Source organism: Drosophila bipectinata, chromosome XL (assembly GCF_030179905.1).
Source record: "Drosophila bipectinata strain 14024-0381.07 chromosome XL, DbipHiC1v2, whole genome shotgun sequence".
NCBI lineage: Eukaryota > Metazoa > Arthropoda > Insecta > Diptera > Drosophilidae > Drosophila > Drosophila bipectinata.
Window position 1 is genome coordinate 3,823,660 of NC_091734.1, and position 27,794 is coordinate 3,851,453.

The 27,794-nt window shown below is 37.5% G+C and overlaps 1 protein-coding gene and 1 long non-coding RNA gene across 4 annotated transcripts in view; one reads left to right on the forward strand and one right to left on the reverse strand.

Moving 5' to 3' along the window:
• spri (Src homology 2 domain-containing protein sprint) overlaps positions 1–27,794 on the forward strand; it is a 97,429-nt gene that overhangs the window by 24,396 nt on the left and 45,239 nt on the right. The window contains exons 1-2 of one of the 3 annotated variants that reach the window (XM_043210033.2): positions 10,653–10,805; positions 10,874–11,032. The exons of 1 other annotated variant lie outside the window; for it this stretch is intronic. In XM_043210033.2, coding sequence (XP_043065968.1) covers positions 10,980–11,032 — 53 coding nt within the window. In that variant the 5' untranslated portion in view covers positions 10,653–10,805; positions 10,874–10,979. Of the gene's footprint in view, positions 1–10,652; positions 10,806–10,873; positions 11,033–23,783; positions 23,864–25,265; positions 25,552–27,794 lie in introns of those variants that run through there. One more of the 3 variants, XM_043210032.2, reaches the window with a different exon arrangement.
• On the reverse strand, positions 527–27,770 carry LOC138926785 (uncharacterized). Its single transcript, XR_011443436.1, has 4 exons — positions 27,485–27,770; positions 22,259–22,409; positions 1,135–1,809; positions 527–1,072 (listed from the first exon to the last, which is right to left on the reverse strand). It is a non-coding gene; the product is annotated as an uncharacterized lncRNA (long non-coding RNA).

Below are 27,794 nucleotides of genomic sequence, written 5' to 3' on the forward strand. Positions count from 1 at the left end.
GAGCCTCTATCCTTTAGGCTGTGTTGTTTTTGCGTGTTGCTTAACATGCGTTTTAATGTGACCCTTGCGGGGTCATAAAAATGCGGCTCTACCAGGGTCTACCATGGCCCAGGGTCCTCAGTTATAGGCCATTCTCAAAGCTCCCCCTCCAAAGGGGTTTTATTTTCTTTCTCAGCCAGGTTTCGATTGATTTTGATCCGCTTTTATTGTTCAAGGATATAAAAACAAAAGGGTGGTGGGTGGACAAAAAAAAATCCAGAAAGTTACAGGTAAGGGATTCTTTTGGTTAGGAGTATTTTGCATGAAATTAACTTGGCGAATGATGTCTTACAATTGGCCATAAAATATAGATTTCACTAGAAATTTCTAGAAACTTTAATGTTTTACCATCTTCTGGTTGTATTTCTGTAATACACTTAGCTCTAACCACCAAAATCCCATTAAAAATTAACCACCCAAGATAAATTAATTTAAATAATGCTATTTCAAAGACTAATTCTCTCCGAATATCAATCTCAAACTCTCACTAAGAAGCCATTCCTTTGTGAATAAATGAAATCCTTTTTCTCCAACACCCCCAACTTATATCGAATCGTTTTTTATTTCTTCTGGGATAGTCATATCCATTGTCTCGCAACACTTTTCACTTTTGTTGTCCAAACCATAATCCGCGTTGTATCTATTTACATATTTATCTGCATTTTGCGGTAAAAGTAGCTCCTGGCAATAGCAGAAAGGATATGGGGGAAAAGGACTACGTGCCGCGTCTCATGGCTGACTCTTTAACCGCTTATGCCTTTAGATTTATAGTCACGGATTTTATTTATGTCACTTGGCTCCTTCTTAGCATTTTTCTGTTCTTTTTGCTCTTTTTGCGGTTTAGCATACAAAGTGTTTTGGTCCTGGCCATCCTTCTCGGTATCCTTGCCACCATTCTTGGTCTTCTGAGCGTTGCATAAAATCAATTTCCCTGAGTTTCAAGTCAAGCTTTAGGGTATGGATGATGAGGCAGAAGTGTTGCTAGTTTATGTTACAAAACTTCAATGAGAATGAGGTGTGGTTGTGGTGGACACTGAAAAAAAATATATTGTAGAAAAAATTTGAAAAAGTCTATGAATAAACTTAGAACTCAACTTTTAAATTCTTCTAAAACTGTGTTTTTGTTTTCAGTGTCTCTTGAAAGTGCGAATTTAAGTCAGCTATCCTTGGTCTGTGTCGTCACAGCTGGCGTTTAGGTTACGCCTGGGGTTTGAGGTCCTGCCGAGGCTAAAATCCTGCCGGATGTGGCAGCAGGAGGTGGATACCCAGGGTGGCACATTTGGCGCCCAGTCGTGCGCTGTCTTGCATATTTAAGTTCCCCAATTTCCAGTTTTCGGCTCGATGTTTCCGTTTAGTTGTTTTCCTTGTTACCTGACAGCCCTTGCCGGTCCTCAGCGAAGAAGGTCCTCGAAAGGTCCTCCGCCAAGGACCTAGTCAGGTTCATTAACAGTCCTGGCATAGTATTTTCATACATTCATTGCGAGCCACTGCATTCATTTCCGTTCACTTTCAATCTGTCTGGTTGTGAAAAGTCCGTTTATTAATGAACCAGAGTATCCGGTTATCCTTGGGCGGATCTGGCGCAAGGACTCGACCAGAGTCGTCCTGTGTGCGTGAATATTTTGTGCTAATTTCCGTTTAATTGTTTAATATGTTGTTTGCATTTTCTATTAGCCAAGGCTTCCGCTGCTCATTGTTCTAGCAATTATTATACTTCCGTCCTGGCAGAAGGATCTCATCGAGATTATAAAGGAAAATTAAGGGCAAGTCCTGCAAGAAACATTAAAGTTGATTATTATTATGAAAGAAAAAAATGCCAAACGCCAAACTATTGGTAAGGGTTTAGGGTATTTACTAAGCTAAAGTAAAGCCACACTGGAACGTTCTTATATAACTAAAGGTCACACTTTTTTAGAGAAAAACTTTATAAAATATAAATATTTAATACTCTTTATTGAAAAGCCCCTTCCATTAATATTTTTGATTAGAAGCAACTTAACTTTTAACCCCCTTGATGACGCCTGAGAATTGAACTCCCCAGCGGCAGCTGTTGTTTGTGTTTAGCCAAGTTGATTGCGTCTTGGCCACATTTAAGACCGAATTTGCATACAAGCCACCTCCCTGCCCTATTCCCCAACTAATTTAAATCATTTTAATGGCTGCCAAGCTAATTCCTTGGCGCAGAACTCCTAAGCTCCGCCAAATCCCAATGCCATAAATGCGGCGCTGTCTTAGGTTGAAGAAGCCTCAGCCACAGCCTCAGCTGCTCTACCGCCAAACCAAACTTGGCCAAAAAAAAAAAGAGGACAACCTTTTGTTGGAAAACCACAGCCTCCAAAAATCTGCAACCTTCTCACTTTCAATTGTTTGGCGCCTTTCTCCGCCATTTCCCCCGCTAATATCGCTATATCCAGGACTTCTTGTTCTTGGTCTTGGCATTCGTAATAGAATAAAGTTAGCACCATGGGAATTTCAACTGTTGTTTTTCAGTCGTTTTTACCTTTCTGGGGGGAGGAGAGGTACAGAGGACAGAGGTACAAGTACATAGATCTCTTTAGAGTCTTGTTGCGAACTTGTAATCCACTCAGACTCCCGGCCATTACTTTTTAGCCTCCCAGCCACCTCTCAAGAGTCCTGGGAGATGTTGGGTTTTATTTTTAAGTGTGTGACACGGTGAGAAGTATCCAGTAGAATGTCTAAAAGGGTAATTAATTTATAAGATATCATAAAATATTTTACAAATATATCATTTCATAATTTATATATTTTTTTGAAAAGATAACCTTTATTGGAAAATAAAACCAAAAGTATCGGCTATCTTATAGTTAAAGTTTAATATTTAAATATATCTAACTTCATAAATAAATTTTATATTTTCCAACCCGCCATATCTTAAATTTCTTGAATTCCTGACCAAACCATAGACCTGGACAGACAGTTTGGGGGGTGGTGGCATGGCGCTCACCTACTTACGATGCCGCGTCTGGTGGCGCGTCTGCCTGCCGTCTGTTGTCTTCCGTCGCCCTGTCTGTTTGGCTGCTTATTGCTTTTATTTATTTACTAGACATAACTCCGAAAACATCTTCAAATCCCAGCACTCCCCCCTTTTTCTTTTCTTATATTTTTTTTTACCCATGTAGTCGCATGTTTTTGATTTGTTGTGGCCCGACGACGACATTTTAGGAGTCGCAGGTGTTGCGGCCTTCATTTCTGCGGTGTTTATGACAGAAACTTGAGTTTTATGCCACCAACTGGAAAAGTATGCAAAAGTATATTTATGGTCAAAAATACTTAAGATACTCTTGCCTTGAAGGTATTATAAACAAGAGGATTTTATTGGAAAATATGAGGTTGTAGATGACTTAAACGAAAAAAAAATACATATATTACCTTAATTCTAAAAGAAAATTCTTCAAAATAATCAAAAAATACTGTAGTTGCTCTTTTATATTTAGGCCTAGCTTTTAATTAAAAAACATATAAAATATTATAAAAAAAGAGTATTTAAAAGTCTTTAGACTACCGATATCCTTTTTTTTTTTATTTAAATATTTTACATATTTCACCGGCAGTCACTGTATCTGTGTATCTTTGTATCTGCATCTGTACTCTAAACTGGGACATAAAAAACAACATGCCCCCAAAAGTAGGCAACACCGACACACACAATTTTTATTCGGTCATAATGTTTTATATTTATCGAAAGGACTTGCCTGCGAGTCCTGGCGACAAATCAATATGGCGACCAGTCATTGATGGGATTTTGATTTGCCTGCGGCGACAATATCCGAGGTCCTGCTCCTTTCGCCCATAAAACTAATCAAGTTTAAATGCGTTTCGGGCTAAGCTGCTCTAATGGGGCATGCGGCATGAGGCATGGGGCATGAGGCATGCACCATGAGGCAGTAGTACACAAAACTAATTAAGTAATTACTTTTCGCTCATTAAATCGAAAAGACGAGCCAAAAGCTCAACTCAACTTCAATTTGACTTGATGCTGTCCTTTTTGGGCCAAAGCCCTTCCTGTCCATCAGCCTCACACTTGATTTGGGGCCAAAAATAAATAGTTCCACCCAGTGGCAATGTCCAGAATCCCCTCCACTCAGTTTGTGGCAACTTTTGCTCATTTTATGTGGATCGATTGAATCGACGCCGCTTAAATATTAATGATGAAGCCAGAACCCAGCCAGTTTTGGCTAGCCATCGCAGAGGAAAAACTAAAAGTAGTTTCATAAACGAGATGGAAAACTTTTCTGGATTTTTCCACCAGACGGCCATGAGTCATGATTTTTGTTGGAAAAATTCAGATATTTCTTTATGATATTTTTTTAATAATTTTATTTTGCGCTTGAGGGAAAAGGAGTTTAAGGAAAATATCAGACACCATAATTAACTCGCTCATAACGCGGCAACAAAGGACAATAGAGAGTAGTCCTGGGGAAGGGCAAGGACGAAAGCAAGCAGACGCCAGATGCTGCCTCGTCTTAAAAAAAAAAGCCCAAAAAAAAAACAGGAAAGGATAAAGAAAATTGGAGGAAAAAGCCGACATTGATATGCCCTAAATTTTTACGAAAGGTTTTCTCTTAAAAAAATAGGAAAATAGCTACAAATCTTACGAGAGACTACTCCCCTCACAAATCAGATATAAATGGCTTAGGATATACCTAAAAATTTGTAAAAATTATATATCATAGAAGGCTATGTATGAGAAATCAGTATAGTTTGAAGTAAACTCTCAACCTAGCCTTTCATTCTGTTGCCCTCACAGAGCAGTACATAACATCAGAATATTAAATCGCTCTAAATTAAAAAGAAAAATTAAATTTTCAAGAAAATGTCAAGTCACATGGACCCAAACATAATGTCATACTTTTTTGATGACTCAGATCTTGAAGCTATGGAGATTTATCGTATCTACCAGAAAGTGCTCATTACGCGCAACGACGGCACTATAAAACCGGCTGTTATCAAGAGCCTGGATGGACCGAACCTATCGATAACCGTGGAGTGGTTAGAGAACGATGAGGTGTACACCAAGATATTGGACCTCAAGACAGTGCAGGAGTTGAATCCTTATTTGATTCCCACTTTCGAAGTCGATCGCGCTGCCAAAAGAGCTCAAGATATGGCACAAGCTAGTTCTTTAAAAAGCTATTGCGAAAATGTCTTAAATAAGTATGAAGAGATTGAGCTTGAACAAAGATTAAAAGCCATGAACAAAGCCATGGAACAATTCCAATTCCAATAATTTTGAAGCCACAGTTCGGCAGCTACTGGAGGAAGTGTTCGGCAGCTACTGGAGTACAAGTTCCCAAGGAAGCTACCCACAAATTATTGTTATTCAATTTATGTGATGATAATGCCACAAAGAGCCATTGTTTGTTAAATTAATAAATGTTTAAAAGCTGCCATAAAATAGGTAATTGTTATCCTTCAGACATAAAGACTGTAGGACTCCTCGAAGGACTCCCATCACCTACTCTTTCTTGAAAAAATATCAGATCTTTAGCTTTTAAACTGAGAGACTTATAGACAACCAAACCTCTTAAAAAACCAATAGTACTCTCACCACTTAGCGTATTACTTCTCTGACAAAAAAGGAAGGCGAAAGCTTTGCGTGTGACATAAGGGGCGTGGCACTAACATTGGATAATTTTTGCGCCGCCACTTTATTTTTTACTTTTCAGACACTTGCCACCATTTGGGGGATGCTGGAAAAGCCGTGCCACAAAGTGCTTTAAAAAGATAAAAGCCATTTATCACGCACACACACTCACACACGGTTCTAGGGGAAAGGGAGCCGGAGGAGGTCGAGAGGGGGAAGGATTTTCCAGCCAAAAAAACAGGTGCAGGATACGAAATGTATGGCTTGATGGGGGAAAATAGGCATTTTCATTGAACTGGGTAATCCTCTCAAGAAAAGTCTGCAAAATCACCAAGCCACATGGAAACTATTATCGTCTATTTTTATAGAAAAGGTTTTAATATTTTTAAAATTAAAATTTTTTAAAATTAGCTTTTCTATCTAGGAATATATTTAAACTATTATATTATATTTGATTATATAATTTTTAGAGATTAATATTTTAACTATTCATTTTAAAAGTACCTCTTTGAATAAGTATTATAATTATTGATTGTATAACTTATTTTTTTATTTAAAAACTATAATCTCTTAATAAATATTTCTATTTTAGCAATTTAATTTACCAATTTAATTTACCAATTTAATATCCAAAATAAAATCAGCTCCACAAAAAACTAACCAAGATTCAAGTTAAGATTCTGCCGAATTTTCCGGCTTAAGAAAATATGTAGTTTCCACCCACAAGGTAAGAAAAAATTTACCTCCCACAGATGCTGGCCCGCCACTCCATCGCCGTGTGACTAACGGTCACATCGTGCATATAATTTCCGGCCTAAAAGCATGCAACAGTTTTTCCGCCGCTTGCCGCTTTCCACGCTTTCGGCCACTTTTCAGTTTGAATTTCCAATGCACGTAGCAAAAGTTAGCCAAAGTCATAAAGCAGTTTTTTTTTCGGCCTTTTTTTTTTATTTTCCGGCTGCCAATTCAATTTGTTACCAATTTTTTTTTGCTTTGCCCTTTTTGCGGTCACATTCTGGGGTTACAGAATCTATATCGTAAATAAAAGAAAAGGTGAAAAAAAAAACAAACTAGCTTTATTGCCAAGAAAATTTAATATTTTCCTAAGAAAAAAAAAAATTAAAGTTAAATCTTAAGTTTTGATACAAAAATGTAGATATTTTCCTTTACCTTTTTGGTGTTCGTTTTTATGGCTGTTGCGTGTTTGGCATGCATGCTTCACTAGTGCCCCGCCCACAGCCCGCCGCCCATTGCCGCCTACCACCACCCACTTCCTTCCACTTGCAACACGCAACTGAGCTGAAAATTGCTACTTTGTCTGACGCTGTCTGAGAGCAGCAGCGGCAATGTGGAGTAGTGGGTTAATATGTCTATCACTTTTATATGGCTAGTTGACGCTGCTAATACGCCACTTGCCACAAAAAATAATAAAAAGCAAGAGGCAACAATAAAATATTTATAAAGGCTTTGCCACAAATTGTTGCGCAAGTGTATCATAAAAATAGGGATTTTTAAAGAAAGATAGTATTCTATAACTTATATAAAATGTAATATAAATGTTTTTAAGATCATACTAACCTTTCTTATAAATCCCTCTTTATATAATCCAACCATAAAAATAATATAAATATTATCCTCTTTCTAATTAATACCATAATCCTTTAATCAAAGCCCTTCCATCTCTTTCACTTCTTGCTTTGGGTTATCTCGCCTCTCACTCTCAAGCCAACCACTTGCCACATTCATTGCCACAATTTCCACGCTGCGGTTGCACTTGTTACTTGCCACCGGACACGCCCCAGCGCCCCCAGGGCCACCCCCGCCCACCATAACCACCTTAACCACCTTGGGCTTGGTCTCTTATTGGATTATGCGCTTTCTCTTTCACACACTTCCGCATTTACCACAAAACTTGGAAAAGGCCAATGGACAGAAGACAGAAGACTGGAGAGACAGAAGACAGAAGACTGGGGTTGGAAAAGCGGAAAAACCAGACGCAGCGAAAACGCGAATTCAGAGAAAATCGCTCAGATGCCAGAGCTAGAAAAGCCGGTCAAGCTGGCTCTAAGCTGTTCGCTCTGAAATAGTTTTGTCCAATTGAACGGCCAACTTGTCTAATTAATTTGCATTTTCTGCTGCTGCTGCTGCTGCCATATTGTCGCTTATCGATTAAATGGCCGGCCCGTCTTCTAATTGGAGTTGATTGAACTTGTCCGTCGGACCCAAGCAGCTTGCAGGAGTGAGCGGGAAAGCCAGCGACAGCGGGGCACCACCGTAACTTGAGCCCCTCCAAAGAGAAAGAATAAGTGGGATCCTTACGTCGTAAGTTCTCTCTTTGGATCCTCCTTTGTGCGCATGCTGGAATGACTAGGAAGCAAGCTCTCTCTCTCTGGGTGGCTCTCTGTCTGACGCTTTCTTTGTGGGTTCTCCCCATTTCACCATTTCCTTGGCGCTCTCTTTAAATGAGAGGCACCAGCGGTCTGGATTCGCACAGTGGGTTTCGCAAAACTAATTTACATATAAATTTTGTTTCAACTATAAATATTATTGTATCTCTCAGGATCAAAAGCTTAAGTGTGCTTGTAAAAACCAAAAATAACATGGGCGCTATAATTGGTTTTATTACATACTAAATGGTCGCCTTAAGAATTGTTTTAAAATCTTTTTTCGGTGGGGGTCTTTGTTTAGATAAAGACACCGACATTTACATACCTTCTCTCTCGCTCTGGCATTGGATCTTCTCTTCCAGAGCTTCTATTTTTATCGGTTCGACTCCACAGTGCGACGATGACGATGACGGCGGCGGCGGCGACGTCGGCTACCGCTGCTGGCTTGTCTCTGGCTCTTTGGGGCTGCCGGGCAATGCCGCGATGCCGCGATGCCCCGTTGCCGTCGTTGGAGGCGCCGCTCGTCAGTCCCAAGAAAACTTTCGATGCGAACGCGCCGCATCATCTTTCCGGTCTTCGTTTCGCAACCGTCGCGATCGTCGCAGATTTTTGTTTTGGTTTTTTTTAATAAATTTGTTTTTTTGTTTTGCTCCCCAATAATCGTGATCCATAATAAAAAAAAGGTGTGACCAAAGGAAGGGCAAACCTCCTATCTACCTGACCCCACACACACACACACACTTCAAAAGATATCATTTGTGATTCACCAGAATTCCTTTGAAAATCGCCAAAGTCCAGAACATACTGTTTGTTGCTTGTTGCTTTCTTTAAAAAAAAGTTACAAAAAATATACATTTTTAAAGATTTAAATATAACAAATAATTAAATTATCAATATTCTATTTTTGGTTAGAAAGATAGAAGTACTTTATAATATTTTCTTAAAAAATATACGATTTTTTTTCGGTGTCTTATTGTTTTTACGCTTTTGTGACTGCGATTGCGAATGCCACTGTTTTTTTTTTTTTTGTGCTGTAACTTGGCTAACGGTTAACGGTAAAATGAGCCAAAGCCAACAAAAAAAGCTCCCCCTCCAGATGACGATGATAATAACAATAAAAAAAGAAAACACTTTTATTTTTGACAAACGACATTAGCAAAAGCAACAAAGCGAAAAAGCAAAACAAAAAGGCAAAAAAGGCCAAAACAAAACGATGAAGAGGCTAATGAAATTGCAATTTATGTAATTGTTATAGCCATTATCCAAACATGCATACATACATATGTACTGACATGGCTGGGTCATTGGCATTATAACCTCCAGTAAGGAGATCATATTGTATTCTCAAGATCCCCCTCATATCAAGCTCCAAAGCCTTTAAGAGCCCAAAGATGGCTATAAGTCATTAATCACACGGCTGGGAGATATCGACTTTGGTCTTTGAATCTGTCTAGATGACAGATCTTGACTTCTGAGTTGGTTTTAAAGGGATATAGCTTTCGAGAGATGTACAACACAATATGTATCATGTCTATGGAATGTCAAATGATTCATCTGGAATGGGTATTCTTTAGAGAGTATTAGGGAATATAAATTTTTACAAGAGAATCTTTGTAGATTTCTATAATATTAAATATTTAATGTATTAAGGGGAGGGTAAGGTATTAAATTTTTTTTTTTTTCATTTTTTTTTTATTTTTTAAATTGAATGCATAATATCTGAAGAATATTGTGTCAAAATTTCAAGTCAATTAAAGCAAAATTGACGAAGTTATTAGTTATTGACGAAGTTGCTTGCAAACGTTTTACACTGGATTTTTTTTTTGTTTAAAACTTTAAAGCGTTATTCCCACAACTCACGTTTTCAAATTCGGTGCCCCTCATAACTTCAAAACTACTGCACCGATCCTTTTGAAATTTTTAACACTATTTCTGTACATATTTTACGAGGTAACGCTGTCGAGTTTTTTTTTTTTTTGTTCATAATTTTGATTTGGCAATGACAAATTAACCGATTTTTTCCCAAAAAATTGAGTTTTTCACTTTAAAGTCTTCGAAAAAATTAAAAAAATGCAATTTTCAAAAAACCTTTACAGCGTTACCTGGGGCGAACTATTATCTAACGAATGAATTTTCATTTTTTGATTACAAATGATCCAGCACCGAGTTATGAGGGGCACCGCAATTCAACTTTTTTTGGCGACACGTCCGGACAATTGCTACCATTGCCATATTTTTAAATATTTTTTTGTAAAAATTTGATAGAACATTCTTCAAATGTCATACTTTAATATACCGTTGGTTGAATAAATAAATTTTAACTGTGTCGTCAGGAAAAAAATCACAAAAACATGGCTTTTTTCGCATGATTTGACCTTACCCTCCCCTTAATCTGCCATTAAAGAGAGACTTTTAGGCAAAAAATCTTCTTAAAATCCATATTATATTAAAATGTATATTTTTTTCCTTCCATTATAACCGCTAGAAAGTGTTAAAACCCTAAACTTTTGATAAGAAATGCATTAGCAATACTCAGATCTTAATAATTCTCAATTTTTAATATCAATTCAATTTAATTTATTTTTAAGAAGTGTGTCTGTGTTGTATGTGCTATTGAAAAGTCACTGAAAATCCCCATGAATATAAAGATATATGTTTATTCATTTGTTTGTGAACCGAGTGTTTGAATATTCGAATATATTTCTTTCAAGCGACTCCCAGTGTCTGTGTATGGATGTGGGAGTCTGCTCAGTATCGCCACAAAAATATACTATGTATGTATATACAAATGGTGCATATGTCTTCTGATTAGTTTAATTAAAGCGTATTTTCAATTGCCCAGTGTGCGCAGTTGTAGTTAATGCCTCCATCGCAGTCGTCGCCGTCTTTGTTGCAACACATTTCCTGCCACCCAAAGGAGAGGAGGCAGCAACAACATCGTCGAGAACATGACAACGACCAGTTTGGGACGACAATTTCTGGAAAAGTTCTTTCCATTTCGGTAAGTAAATGCCATAAGGAACACCACCATCAGGAAGGAGCGGGCATATCAAATGTAAAATACCAAAGTGCCAAAAATAAATATGGGTCATCCGACGACGAAGACGACGACCATGTCTTGGGGCAGGCTCCTCATACAGATCGACAATGGGGCGAAATGGCCAGCTATTTTTGTGGAGAGGACCATAAAAACAAAGATAATGTTGCAAAAAACAACTATACAAATTCTAAAATCGAATATGAAAATGCTCTAGTATATTTTGAGATATATTTAAGAATTTTGTAGAACATCTTTTTAAGAGGTTCTCTGTTTTAGAAGATTTTAAACAAAAATATTTGGTGTTTAGAGGATTTCTAGTAGTTAAAAGTATGGGGTATTCATAGTAATTTTAATATATTTTTTAGTCTTTCTTAAGTCTCGTCTCTTTTAGTCTCGTGTTCTTAAATAAAGACTATAGAGACTAAAAGCCTTCAAAAAACACTAAACCCTTCTTTAAACTGCCAACTAAATCCCTAAATTTGTAATACCTTCTGGTAGAGTATAAAAAATAGCTTAAGACTTTGAAAAACCAAGGCGATTTTGTGTCACTTTGTATGGGAAATGGCAGGAAGTGTTCGCTCGACAGCTCCACCGGGGGAGCCAAGATCGATCGTGAGAAGACGTGGTACCTCCAGGAGGAAGTTCCAAAGCAGATAATTGACTAAGATGGATGAAGAAACTGAAGAAGAATGTGGTTCGAAAATAACAAACTAGAAACGATAGATTCAGGACACAAATTTGATCAACTTTGATAGAGCCACTATAACATCAAGTCCTTAACAGACTTTTAATTACAAAATCAATTGAATTAAAAGTACTAACCATGAATAATAATTAATTGCACTTTTAGGCCTTGTTTAGTCTTCAAAGAAACCATTAACCATTAAGGTTTAATGGCTTTACGCTTATGGTTTGCATTGTCTAGCAATTGAATTGTTTTTAATTTGTAATTTTTTTGATTGAAAATTATTCAAAGATAGTGGTCGGCTCGATAGATTGCGGTTAGTGATCTCACTTTCACGCCGCCCTGTTTACACAAGTCAGCAGCTGTTTTCGGGGCCCCACAATAAATAAACACTTTTGGCTTTGGATAGAAACGATGGCAGCTGCTCCCCATCAGTACTCCATCCCCAACTCCTGTATATTATCCTGGTGTAACCCTAATAAACATATTTTCTCATTTGCAAAAGCCTCATTATGACAGCCACCAACTCAGCCTCAGGCTTGGTGGGTTTTCCCGAAAAGGACGGGCTTTTCCATCCTAAGCGGGAAAATTTTTATCGCACAGCTATAATTGTCGGCATAACAATAACACTTTTGACATTAACAACCGACCAGCGGCAAATAGCCGAGACATTAACAGCAACAGCAATATCATAATTTTTCACAATAAAAAGTGTTTTTGTTGATTAAATGGTCCAGAAGAGTGAAAAGTGGGTGGCTGCTAATTTTCATACATAAATACATACATACATATGTATGTATGTAGGTATATAAAAAAAAGGGAAAACTTTTCGCTCGCATTTTTCCATTTTCACTTCCCGAACAGCCAAAGTTTTTTCCTTTTTTTTGCAAATGCGTTTTCCGCTTTGCTTTTTTGTGTGAAAAGCCAAAAATGGAATTGGCCATAATTTTATTGCTTTCGTTTTATGTGGAGAAAATGGTAGTAAGAGAAAAAAAAGGAAGAGGAATGGAAAGGGAAAGGGTGCGAAAAACATCTTAAGAAAAGTGGGGGCGAAAATGGGCATGAGGGTTGGGTGTTGGGTTGGCAGTTAAAGGAGTTAGGGAACTCGCATTACTTTAAAGTGGTTCCAAGTTTATGCTTATTAGGATGAGTTAATGGGGGTGTTGTTATAAGAAATATATGAACTTGAATCTATATAATATATTAGCTGAATATTAGCTAGCTTAAATCCTAAAAATCTATCAGCAATTCAATAAATTAAATAAATAGAGAGCCCTCCTCCTCGATTCTTAAAGGTTGCACTAAATTGTCTTTCTATTATTAGGGGTATTACTATAAGAAATAAAGACTAACATCTGTAAAAAATAAGTCTAATAATATCTTTTCTTTAATCTTAAATCTATAGACCTTACAACTATAGATCTATAATATATCTTATAAGAAATCTTGTTGGAAACCTAAGCCTATAGCTCTTTAACCTCTTACTTTAATTTAAACCACTAATTACATTTTTAAATCCCATCCATCATTGTCATTTTATAAACTATTTTTTACTAACAATTTTTATATAAATTTTTCTCTATTTTTTTTCTCTAATTTTTTATTTTATCTTTGACATTCACAACAAAAAATCTTCTAAATGTAGAGAGAAAGTTGTTGGCTTTTTATTTGTAACTTTTTATTTGCCATTTTCCAATCTACAAAATGCATTTTCCTTATATGGCACACACTCACACACACATACTATATGTAGCCAACAATGTTGCACATTCGGCCAGATGTCATACAACTTTGGCTTCATTATCATCGAAATCAACTCAAACCTCATCATCATCATCGTCATGATGACTTCAACGTTGAATGGCCACAAAATGTTGAAACTGACTGTTTGCTGTTGCCATTTGGTTTTAGCCATAATATTTGTTTATTTGCCAAGTCGTAGGCCATAGCCACATATATCTACAAATACACACAGAAAAACTAGGTAGTATTTGGTGCTAAACTATGTTGTTGGTTTAGGAATTAGGGGCAGGGATATGTACCCTGAAGTATCAACAACTTTTGAAAATGTAAATACTTCTATTTCCGTTGCCTACTTTTAAGGGCGCCTTGAAGTCGCATACTAATATAGAGTACAATTTTATGATTTTTTTTCATATAAAAACATTGGAAAATATGTTTTAGTTTTCGAGAAATTTAATCAAAAAAATTTATTAAATTAATTAAATAAATAGCGCCCTCCTCCTCGATTCTCAAAGGTTGCACTTAAGCAGGCCTGAAAACTCGGGTTTTTATGTTTATTTGTTTTTGTAATTAATTGTTGTTGTAATTTTTTTGTTGTTGTAATTTTTTGTTGTTGTAATTTAGTTGTAATTTTTTTGTGGTATTTTTTTTGTTGTAATTTTTTTTGGTATTTTTTTTTGGTATTTTTTGTTGTATTTTTGTTTTTGGTATTTTTTTGTTGTAATTTTTTTTTCAGTATTTTTTTTTTAAATTTTTTTTTTTAATATTTTTTTTATTCGTGGATTTGGTATTTATTCCTGGTATTAATTCTTGGAATATGTATAATCTTGGTATCTTTTCTTGTTATATACTCGTGGTAAATATTCTTGGTAGAGATTCTTGATATTTATTTCTGTTATATAGTTTTGGTATATTTTCTTAGTATTTATTTTTTTAGTATTAAGTTTTAATTAAATAAAATAATATAATCTTTATAATACTCTCTTAAGAACCTCGTATATATTATTTTGAAAATAGTTGCAACCAAAACTTAAAAGAAGGAACTGCCAAGTACCATTAGCTTTCAGTTATTCCTAGAAAAACCCCTTCCCATTTTAATTCTCAGTGTAGTGTGTGCTTTGGCAACATTACTTCCTGCCTATTTTTTTTTTGTTTTTGGTACTTCCCCTTAGTTCCTGCTTTCTCCCGGTAACTTTAGCTGGGAAATTTATTAATTTATCCTAGGGGAGCAATAGTTCGATGCGTGGGTTTGTGTGCTCTCCCTTCTCCTGCTGACCTCTGGCTCCATGACCCCTCTGGCCGCCAGTGGTTCTCTAGGGAGGGGGTTGGAGGGAGGTCAGCAGCAGACAGCAAATAGCAAACAAGCTCCTTTTTCGGCTTCCCTTTCAACTTCAAATGCTGTTAAGATACTTTTTGTTTTTGTTTTTCTGGTCAAGAAGTGTATCTGACTGAGAGGGGGGGTGGTGTAGGTCAAAGGGCGGGGTATTATTTAATTACAGGACTACAGTTGTCCTGGCCATTTCACGGACACTTTTTCTCTTTACTTTGTGTTGTTTTTGTTGTTTTTTTTTTGCTGAAAAGTCGTAAAAATATTTTCAAGCTGCTGCCCGTTTCTGGAAAATCCAAGAGGGAATGGTCGAAACACTTGACCCGACCCCTGACCCTCTTGGCAAATAGCCTCGGGGAGCCTCAAAACAATTTTTTGAATTTTTTCTACCAACAGAAATAGCATCAAATTTTTAATTATTTTTAGCTAAATTTGTACTGTTTTTTCTTTATAGTTCTCTAAGGAAATTCAATTAATGTCAATTTTCTTACCTTTTTCTGTTTTCTTGTTTCTTTGCAGGTGAGTTGATTATTTTTGGCTTTTTGGTTGAAAAATGGAGTAAGTACTGTATCGAGGTTTGGATATATTTTTCTAGTATTAGTAATTAAGTAGTTAAATATTAAAGGTAATATTTTAAGATTTTATGAAATGAAATAAATATACCTTTTTTAAAAGGTATATGGTCAGTTTTTCTGTTGAAGGTTCTCTAACTTATGATTTTTAAATATTTTTAAGAGTTGTGAATATTAAAATTTAAGAATTAAATAATACTAAATAGACAAAATATTAAGACTCACAAAGGGATACTTCATAAAAGCTATATACTTTATAAGAGTCATTATTATATTCCACTAATATCTTTATAAAGAATCTTCTTTAAAGATATATTTATTTTCCTAATCATCTCAAATGATAATATTTAAAACTCTCCAAAATTATAATTTAAAATTTATTACCTCACCTTGTAGTATTTTTTTTTGGAAAATTAAATTTTCCCTCAAAAGTCAGAAGACTTAGGGCCGGACCCAACTCCATACACGTCTGGCTGTTCATGCTGCCATGTTGCACACATCATCTTGGACGACAACTGCAGTCGGATCTTTTGGATTTGTTCCCCTCCATCCCCCATTCCCCCCCCCTTTTGCTATATATTTGAAATATATATCTTTCCATTGTGCTCCCTTGGTGCTTTCCAAACATTTCACGTTTCGCTTCTGCAATTTGACAGTTTGTTTACAAATCTTCCGACACGGAGCATGGGGCATAGGGAATGGGATACTAGGTGGCTGCCACTGCGTCTGGCAGCTCCATGCGGGCTTTTCCCGCCCTGTGCTCCCCCCACCACCACCAACCTCGTGGGTGGTTTCCCGTGTCATTGCCGGAGAACTGCCCAATTATGTCAGAAAAAGGCGACTCAAGTGCAGATGTGAACTTTGGCCACAAACTCCGTGGGCGCTCCTCCTCCTCCTCTGAAAATTATATTTAATTTGATTTAAAATCATTGAAATCTTGGGAATCTTAGGCCAGCACAGAGGCGGGTAATAATGGCATTCTTATGCTGGATTGGGCTTTGGGCGAACTGCTTAATCAGCCGGAAAATTGGTTGCCGCCCCCATTAAAGCTAAGCGATTCGATTAGTTTTCTTTCCCTCCTCCAAAGGCGTTTTTGAATACGAGGCACTTATGGAAAACACAAATGCTTCTGGAAATGGTTAGAAACGGAATTAGGAAGCTACTGAGTAGTATTCTATGAGAGGACTAGGTTTTGAGTAGGTTTTGGAGCAGAAACATAGCTATATCTCTGCCGATTCTCACCTGATCTTGAAAAGAAACACCTCAAACGGATTTTCACACATGTCCCCTTCCGATGTCCATATCTCGGCCAATTTTCATCCGATCCTCAAGAGGGATACCTCAAACAACTTTTGGAATGATTCTCCGTAATTCTGCATCAAAATCCTACAACAAAATATTTTTGAGATTTTTTTCCAATTTTTGTGGGGACCCCCTGCGAGATTTTTTTCCGATGTCCATATCTCGGCCAATTTTCATCCGATCCTCAAGAGGGATATTTTAAAAGACTTGTGGAATGATTCTCCGTAATTCTGCATCAAAATCCAGCAACAAAATATTTTTGAGATTTTTTTCCAATTTTTGTGGGGGACCCCCTGCGAAATCCTGGATTTCCACACATGTCCCCTTCCGATGCCCATATCTCGGCCAATTTTCATCCGATCCTTAAGAGGGATACCTCAAACGACTTGTGGAATGATTCTCCGTCATTCTGCATCAAAATCCTACAACAAAATATTTTTGAGATTTTTTTCCAATTTTTGTGGGGGACCCCCTGCGAAATCCTGGATTTCCACACATGTCCCCTTCCGATGCCCATATCTCGGCCAATTTTCATCCGATCCTTAAGAGGGATACCTCAAACGACTTGTGGAATGATTCTCCGTCATTCTGCATCAAAATCCTACAACAAAATATTTTTGAGATTTTTTTCCAATTTTTGTGGGGGACCCCCTGCGAAATCCTGGATTTCCACACATGTCCCCTTCCGATTCCCATATCTCGGCCAATTTTCATCCGATCCTTAAGAGGGATACCTCAAACGACTTGTGGAATGATTCTCCGTCATTCTGCATCAAAATCCTACAACAAAATATTTTTGAGATTTTTTTCCAATTTTTGTGGGGGACCCCCTGCGAAATCCTGGATTTCCACACATGTCCCCTTCCGATGCCCATATCTCGGCCAATTTTCATCCGATCCTTAAGAGGGATACCTCAAACGACTTGTGGAATGATTCTCCGTCATTCTGCATCAAAATCCTACAACAAAATATTTTTGAGATTTTTTTCCAATTTTTGTAGGGGGACCCCCTGCGAAATCCTGGATTTCCACACATGTCCCCTTCCGATGCCCATATCTCGGCCAATTTTCATCCGATCTTCAAGAGGGATACCTCAAACGACTTGTGGAATGATTCTCCGTCATTCTGCATCAAAATCCTACAACAAAATATTTTTGAGATTTTTTTCCAATTTTTGTGGAGGACCCTACGAAATCCTGGATTTCCACATGTGACCCCTTCCGATGTCCATATCTCGGCCAATTTTCATCCGATCCTCAAGAGGGATACCTCAAACGACTTGTGGAATGATTCTCCGTCATTCTGCATCAAAATCCTACAACAAAATATTTTTGAGATTTTTTTCCAATTTTTGTGGGGGACCCCCTGCGAAATCCTGGATTTCCACACATGTCCCCTTCCGATGCCCATATCTCGGCCAATTTTCATCCGATCCTTAAGAGGGATACCTCAAACGACTTGTGGAATGATTCTCCGTCATTCTGCATCAAAATCCTACAACAAAATATTTTTGAGATTTTTTTCCAATTTTTGTAGGGGGACCCCCTGCGAAATCCTGGATTTCCACACATGTCCCCTTCCGATGCCCATATCTCGGCCAATTTTCATCCGATCTTCAAGAGGGATACCTCAAACGACTTGTGGAATGATTCTCCGTCATTCTGCATCAAAATCCTACAACAAAATATTTTTGAGATTTTTTTCCAATTTTTGTGGAGGACCCTACGAAATCCTGGATTTCCACATGTGACCCCTTCCGATGTCCATATCTCGGCCAATTTTCATCCGATCCTCAAGAGGGATACCTCAAACGACTTGTGGAATGATTCTCCGTCATTCTGCATCAAAATCCTACAACAAAATATTTTTGAGATTTTTTTCCAATTTTTGTGGGGGACCCCCTGCGAAATCCTGGATTTCCACACATGTCCCCTTCCGATTCCCATATCTCGGCCAATTTTCATCCGATCCTCAAGAGGGATACCTCAAACGACTTGTGGAATGATTCTCCGTCATTCTGCATCAAAACCCAGCAACAAAATATTTTTGAGATTTTTTTCCAATTTTTGTGGAGGACCCTACGAAATCCTGGATTTCCACATGTGACCCTTTCCGATGTCCATATCTCGGCCAATTTTCATCCGATCCTCAAGAGGGATACCTCAAACGACTTGTGGAATGATTCTCCGTCATTCTGCATCAAAATCCTACAACAAAATATTTTTGAGATTTTTTTCCAATTTTTGTGGAGGACCCTACGAAATCCTGGATTTCCACATGTGACCCCTTCCGATGTCCATATCTCGGCCAATTTTCATCCGATCCTCAAGAGGGATACCTCAAACGACTTGTGGAATGATTCTCCGTCATTCTGCATCAAAATCCTACAACAAAATATTTTTGAGATTTTTTTCCAATTTTTGTGGGGGACCCCCTGCGAAATCCTGGATTTCCACACATGTCCCCTTCCGATGCCCATATCTCGGCCAATTTTCATCCGATCCTCAAGAGGGATACCTCAAACGACTTGTGGAATGATTCTCCGTCATTCTGCATCAAAACCCAGCAACAAAATATTTTTGAGATTTTTTTCCAATTTTTGTGGGGGACCCCCTGCGAAATCCTGGATTTCCTCATGTGACCCCTTCCGATGTCCATATCTCGGCCAATTTTTATCCGATCCTCAAGAGGGATACCTCAAACGACTTGTGGAATGATTCTCCGTAATTCTGCATCAAAACCCAGCAACAAAATATTTTTGAGATTTTTTTCCAATTTTTGTGGGGGACCCCCTGCGAAATCCTGGATTTCCTCATGTGACCCCTTCCGATGTCCATATCTCGGCCAATTTTTATCCGATCCTCAAGAGGGATACCTCAAACGACTTGTGGAATGATTCTCCGTAATTCTGCATCAAAACCCAGCAACAAAATATTTTTGAGATTTTTTTCCAATTTTTGTGGAGGACCCTACGAAATCCTGGATTTCCACATGTGACCCCTTCCGATGTCCATATCTCGGCCAATTTTCATCCGATCCTCAAGAGGGATACCTCAAACGACTTGTGGAATGATTCTCCGTCATTCTGCATCAAAATCCTACAACAAAATATTTTTGAGATTTTTTTCCAATTTTTGTGGGGGACCCCCTGCGAAATCCTGGATTTCCACACATGTCCCCTTCCGATGCCCATATCTCGGCCAATTTTCATCCGATCCTCAAGAGGGATACCTCAAACGACTTGTGGAATGATTCTCCGTCATTCTGCATCAAAACCCAGCAACAAAATATTTTTGAGATTTTTTTCCAATTTTTGTGGGGGACCCCCTGCGAAATCCTGGATTTCCTCATGTGACCCCTTCCGATGTCCATATCTCGGCCAATTTTTATCCGATCCTCAAGAGGGATACCTCAAACGACTTGTGGAATGATTCTCCGTAATTCTGCATCAAAACCCAGCAACAAAATATTTTTGAGATTTTTTTTCTAACTTTTTTATGTAATGGCTGAAAATCCGAAGCTGGAAACTGACAACTATCGGACACATTTGAATGGAATCTTCCGCATTGGAATCTTGAAATGTTTCTGAAACCACAATGGCCATGTCTCATTACCCCGCCCACCGATTCGCACCCTTGTCCGCCCCCCGTCCAGCCAGTGCCGCCCTCACACCCTGCCATGCCCTTGGATTTCTATTCATTTTGTCCATTTCAGGGCCATTAAAATTTTCTTTTGTGGCAGCCCTCTGTTGCTTGTTGGTTTTCAGTTTTCGGTTTTGGTGGCATCGCGAATTGTTCTCAACAACATCTCGTTGTCATAGACGTTGTTGTTGGTGTTGTTTTTGTTGTTTTTAATAATTAATCATTTGGCCTTAAAAACGGAAGAGCTCAGGGAGACCAGAAATATGCACATTATGTGGCCAGAAAACCAAAGAATGGAGTTTGCAGAGAGAGAAAAATTGGATAAAATTTTAAAATTTAATAAAAGAGTTAAATTTAACTTTAAGTCCAATTATTTTGTTTAAATTATTTGTAAATAATTTAAGCTTTAATCAAAAAATACAAATATATATATTTTTTTTGAGTGTAGAACAATCCGTAAACGGAACAGAAACCGATATAAATTGCATTATGGCCAAATTAATTGTTTTTACCGGCCAATAGTAAGGCGGGTGGTGGGGGTGGTGAAGTCGCATTAATGGGCCGAACCCTCCCTTCCCACCACCACCACCAACCCCAACCCGAAAGGCCCCAGGACCAAGGACATTAATAAGGCCCAAAGGATGTGGTGACATTAATTGCGCGACGAAGGCCTAGACCAGTGGCGTGGGAGAGCGGGTGGGAGGCGGATGGGAGGCGGATGGGAGGCGGAGATCCAGGGTCCAGTCATTACATTTCCATATAAATATTTATCGCATGTGATAATGCCCGCCTGGGGTACCCGGACCCTGGTATTCGGGGTCGGGGCTGTCAATAGTTTTTCAATTTATGTTGTGAATTACCCAGGGTTTGGGTTTTGCTGTAATCGTCTAAACAGTGGAAACTCGATAAGCCATATCGATAAAATTTAATATAAATTTATTTAAATTTTTTTAATATGATTGTTAATTAATTTAATTTTCATAAATAATATTTTTAATTTTTTTTAGTCATCACTTTTGGCAGTTGAAGTATTCGTGAGATACCTTTAACTGCAATTTAAGCCAGCTGTGGCATCTCTGTCTCGCCCCCTTGGATGTGTGTGTGCGTGTGTGTGGGCCTGGCTTTGCATGTGTAATTAAGGCGATATGCGAAATGGTCAAGAAATTATTATTATTATTTTGGGAAAGAGGAGCCCGAGACCCATTGTGCAAGCTTGTTGCTAGTAGCATCTGTCTAAGCAAAAAGCTGCCCAAAAACACATTCATTATATTAATTAATAATTGTATGGCATTAATTTTGATTTATTTTGTCGCAAGGCCACCCTACTCTCCCCTCTCTCTATCTCTTTCTCTTTCTCTGTGGAATGCCACAGACAATTTGTCAACTTGGCCAAATAGCAGAAGGAAAAGTAAATGGGAAGCCACATTCCTTCTCAAGCACCTTACCTTACTCCACCTCTCTTTCGCTCTCTCTCTCTCACTCTTTCTCCTAGAGCCGGTTTTCTGCTTCAATTGGGATCCCAACAAGAACAAAAACAACAGAAAACAAATATCTTACCGCAACAGCTGGTCGATCTCGCTCCATCTCGCCCCCATTCTTCGTTTCCCCCATGCACCGTATTCGCCTTTTTCCCGTTCATCTTGTTGGCTCGATCGGTCGAGGCCATTCGACGAAAAAAATGTAAAAGAACACCGCAACAGCAACAACAATAGTAACAAGACCGAACAATAGCGGCAACAATAAAAACAAGCCGAGCACACACACACACACACCACTCACAACAAAAAGAAAACAAAAAAAAAAAACAAATAATAAACTTTGGCGCAGCTTTGACGATTCAAATTTTGAGCGAAGGGCTCTCCCACGTTCCCCCATGTGTGTGTGTGTGTTCGTGTGGTTCGCATTTCCATACTTACGTTCCACTTCCTTGACGATCACCCCAGCAGTAGAGCACTCTCTTTCTTTCTCTCTGTGACCCCGTCGTAGCAGCCCTCGTTCTTATTTCCACACGCTTCACTGAGCTTTTTGGCCAACGCAAGCGATGCACTCTGTACACTGAACATAATACTTTTAGATAAACATAGAAATATTAAAAAAAAACAGAATATGCATATTTATGAAATATATTACTCATACGCAGTGTTGTCTTAGTTTATATATTATTTTATAAATATTAATTTTCATTGAATAGATTTTTTGTTTTATTCATGAATTTTAATGAATATAAAGATCTCTTTTATAATCAAATGACATACTAGTCGTATGAGCAATTTATATATTATAATGTTTTTATGATTAATTTTTCATTTAAAATAAAAAATCATTTATTTTATAAGCATTTCTCTATTATTTATCTCAAAAACACAAAAATATGTGGCCTACATGTCGTATGATTAATATTTATTCTATCCAGAAAGCTTTGAAACCTTACGGTACTTGTAAGACTAGTCGTATGAGTAATTTTTATCAAAATATAGAGTATATTTTTTTGAAAATTATTTTTAATTATAAGAACTATTCTTATCAGAATAAAATTATAATAATTAATGTTCAGCAAACCCTCAAAAATAGGCAATTATTTTTGATTCTTTAGAGTAACTTTTCAATAAATATTTATAGTTTTCTCAGTGTATTAAGTAAAACGCTTAAAATATTTACATTTAAATAAGAGATGGGGTCTGATCGCCCACAGCCACGCCCTCGCTGTCAGTCGTCGCCTCTGCGCTTTGTGGCCTCGCCTCGTTTGTTGTTGCAACTTGCAACATTGCGTTTTGTGGCATTGCGTTTGGATTGCGTCTTTTAATAGTCAGTCGGCAGTGTGTATTACAGCATGTGTTGTGTGTTGTCGCTGCTTTTGTTGTTCCTGTTGTTGTTGTTGCTACCGCGGTCTGCAATGCAGTTGACCAAAAACAATGCACACGCTTTGTGGCGCTTTACGTGATTTCGATCGCAACAACAACAACTACAAAGCGGCAACGAAACGCATGCGATTTGCGAAATTTTTATAGCTCGCTGTTGTCAGTGTGGGCAGCATCCACTGCCAACGCAGCGCCAATGCAGCCGCCATGCAAACTCGTTCCACACACACTCACACACACCGTTGCATTGGCCCCCAAAAAACAGTGGGCGAAAACAAGCTCCCCCACATTTATTCTGTCATTTAAGAAAATTCTTTATTCTATAGAATTAAACTAGGTAGGTAGTTACTAACTAACTATCATCAAACTAACAAAAAAAATAGATAATCATTATTTTAGAAAATAATTATATTGCCCACTGTATGAGAGAGCATATCTCGCCCCCACTCTTTAGCCGAATGAGCTTCGTTTGGTTGCTTCGGGGGAGCCGGCAAGTGCTTCGTGTTATGGCTCTCTTCGTGACTCTCATTTGGGGGAGTGTGTTTGCTCGGCAGCAGAGCCGGTCGTTTAATCGTGTTCGAAAGCTCGACGTCGACGGTTCGTTGTCGCGCTTCTATAGGAAAATGTTGCTTTCAAGTTTCACACGCGAATAACGCAAATTCTGTAAGCCCGATGCGGCCGCGGCATATTTTGCCATTTGTTTTTGTTTTGTGTGTCTCAGTCTGTGTATCTGAGTATCTGTGTGTGTTTGTGATGCCGGATTGTTATTAACAAACGTTCAAGTGCCAAAGTAACAACAACAACAACAACGGCAAACGAGAATTCAACAAAAAACCAAAAAGAAAAAAAAAACATTTCAATTATTTTATGCTTTTCAAGTTTTTCTTTCAACATTTAATTTTTTTTCTTGTGCGTGTGTGTGTGTGTGTGTGTCTCATTTATTTATTTTAGTTCTTTGCAATTCAAACACAAATAAACAAAGAATACAAAACAAAAACAATAAGAAACCTCAAAAAAATGGGGAACATTAGTCTGTCTTCTTGTTGTTTTTTTTGTTAGCTTTTGTTGTTGTTGTTGATGTTTGTTTATCTTTGAAGCTTTTGCCAAAATAATTGAAAAATTTCCCGATAGAAACATGTTTGCAGATGTCGTTCTGTCTCTTTCATGATCTTGTATTTTTATGACTCACTCTACACCATACACCAAAATCGAGTGCCTCTCTTTTTTGCCCGCTGTCTTCTGACTCAGAGATTCTTCGGAATTATCACAATTATTACTAGCGCAAAAAAAAACCCCAAAGTGGAGTCTCCAAATATGGAGAAGATTTTGTAATTTATGTTTTTAGTTTTTTTTTTTATACTTGATGCGGATAACCACCAAATATGTATCTTGAGTAACTTTTTCATAAATAATTCTCTTAAAAATGTAAATAATCTTTCTGGCAAGCATTTCCCTATAATCTCCCTTGTTAGTTCTTTTGATTTTTCCTCTGAAAACTATAAATACAAGATGCACTTTTCATATTTCCATAAAGACCATATGACCAAAAATAGCTGGAAAAGTATTCGATACTCTGGAACTCCCAACTTCGAACTTTAATGCACTTTAGTTCTTCCCTTTAATTTCTTTTCCAAACAAACTTCCAACTGTTGGTTGCCATTAATGTCATCTGAGATGATTAGCAAATCAATTTACCAACAAATGCGACATCACTCGAGAAAGCCTCTCTAGACGGGAGTGCTAACATGTGGACTCCCACCCCCTTCCAATAAGATCTTAATGGGGCATTACGAAAAATAAGGGGAGGGCGGGAGATACTGGGCCACTTGCGGTTAAATGAAGAAGGCTTAGGTTGGAGTTCTTTAAAATTTCTTTAAATAAAAACTTTAATAATTTTTATTTTGAATAAAATTACGCCCGAGTGCATTTTTTATTTACATAAGAGGCGTTGGTCAGCCTATAAGGGGGCGTGTCAGCGTTGTCATGACAACCACTCGACCAAACACCAACAACAATAACAATAAAACACCAACAACAACAATTATTCATTTCAATAAAATTATAGTGCCAAATGTGAAAATGTTATCGAAATATCATAAAATAATGCACAAAGTTGCATTTTAAAACAATTTTTAACAAGAAAAATTAATAAAATAAAAAAAAACATTACGAAAATTTGAAGAAAAACAGTCAATGAACTGTCAGTCAGAGCGAAGACGAGACGAGACCTAAAAGAGTAGACTGCGGAGAGTCTCTTCGGCCCGACTCTTCTGAACATTCTTTCGAATTTGCATAAAAGCAACACGACACAGAAAAGCCAGCCAGCCATTTTTTATCCTCCACTGTCGAATGTAAGTAGAAAAATTAAAAAAAAAAAATATAAAAAAAAATATGCTTACGAAATGAAAAATTATTTTGCTACCAACACAGAAGAAGAAGAGGGGAAAAAGGAGGGAAAAATGCACTCAATAATGCAGATAACGGTGCACTTTATGCATTTAATTTTCGCCAAGAAACCAAAGGGGACTTCATTACTCCAGGGGGGGGATAAGCTTTGGAGAATCACTATAAATGGGATATTTACATTTTAATAGCCATGGCCAGAGGAGGCATGAATGAATTAGGAGTGTTTTAGGAGATTGGGTTTTAATTTTGAGAGGGTTTTAAGACAGTTTAAGGTTTAAATACCCTTTTGGAGGGAGTTTCCTTTTTTAAGAAATGCAGTTGTATGGATATTATAGGATTTTTGTAAGAAATGTTTGTGATTCTCTTTAATTAAGAAGGATTGGATAATATTAGATACAATATAAAGCAATTATCTATTAAGAGATAAGAGAGAGAGATTTATCTTCTATTAAGATTTTTATTAAAAAATCATTAAATAAATTTAAAGTAAAATATCATATGATATTTCGAAAAAGCTTCATAAATGCCTGCTTTTTGGAAAATATTACCCAAAATCTTGGTAGAGTTTTTTAAACAAAACTGTCTCTATTAATCTCCATCAAAAATACTTAAAAGTAAGATATAATTTTAGCTATCTCTGGAACACCTTTTCCTCTACCTATTGCACAACCTCCCTAATAGTTATAGCCCTAATAGTTATACTTTAATGGTTATAACCCCCAGCATCATGTCAGTGCTACCCTTTGGATAATCAATGCCTAATGTCGCCGCAGCATTCAAGCTATATGTAGACATGGGGGGTGATTCTCTGGAAAGTGCCAGGGCGATTGACTTAATGACGTTTTCTACCCCGAAACCGAGAATGTCTGGAACCGCCTCCTCCTCCTGCTGCTGCCCTCTCCGCACACATGTGCAACAAATATGCCGGCTATTCTTATCAGTTGCTGGGCACTGCTGCGCAAAATACAAACAACCGAGGGGTCAGATGGATGGACATAACATGACAGAACATTCAAGTCACTACTTACAACTGACCCGCCATACTCCTGGTGGTGTCGCCACCTGAAAGCGATAAGAGGAAAACTTCTCTACAGGATAGAGATAGAGAAACTGTATGGTAGAGGCGCCACAGCTATCGAAGGCCAATCGATGATGTTTTCCAAAAAAAAAAAACAAAACAGAAACAAAATTGATGACAATTTGTTTGTAATTTGTTTTTGTAAGCTCTTTAGCATTATCTACACAAGAAGAAACCACTAAAGTTCCATTATCCATTGGAAGGTATCCATAGTCTATTATCTTAATAATTAGAACGTTGAACTTGCCTCTTTAAGAAACAAAATAAATAAAATATCCAATTTCCTTCCTAAACAAACATTCAAATGGAAGCCAAATCATGATATTCGACCCCCAGGCATTCGACATTCGAAAAGTCAACAAAACAACAAATTGCATTCTATAGATGGTACAGGTATAGGTATAGGTATAGGTATGGGAATGGTTATGGGGTTGGCTTACCTCTTATCTGCTTTGGGGGCCAATTTTAAACATTATTTTTTATTTTCTTTATATTGATTGCAACGACACCTGTCCTTATCATACCTTTCTTTCACTAACTCTCTGAGTCAACCCATTTCAGAGTTCAAATAATAAACCTCGGACCTCCCTCGATCACCCAACGATTACGAAACTCGGTATCTCATTCAATAAATTGTCCATTGCGTCACTTTTTGGTTTGATTCCCGGGTGGGGGGAGTAGGAGAATTGTAATTGTTACTGTCGCCAGACATTTAATTGTTTAAGAAATTGGATTGGTTATGGCGGAGAAAAAAAAAAGATATGGGGAATTGTAAAGCTTAGTTTGCTTTAAGTGCTTACCAATTTAGATTGACGTTTTGGGTTTGGAAATTACATTTTGATTCTCTGATGGGCTTAATTGTTTCACAAGATGTTGGGCAACTGGTTGATTTTTGAGGGTTTTTAAAGAGTTAATTACTTGTGGAGAGAGGTTTGTCAATCTGTAGACGCCGTAAAGCACATGTTTTTGAGATTAGTGTGACCAATTGGAGAGGAAAGGTCTTTTTAGTGATGGAACAAGCCGGATATTAAAGTTTTTGTATCGATAAATAGGGCTATAAGTAATTAAAAGAGTTTTAGTCTCGTATTATAGCCATAAAAGGTTATAAAT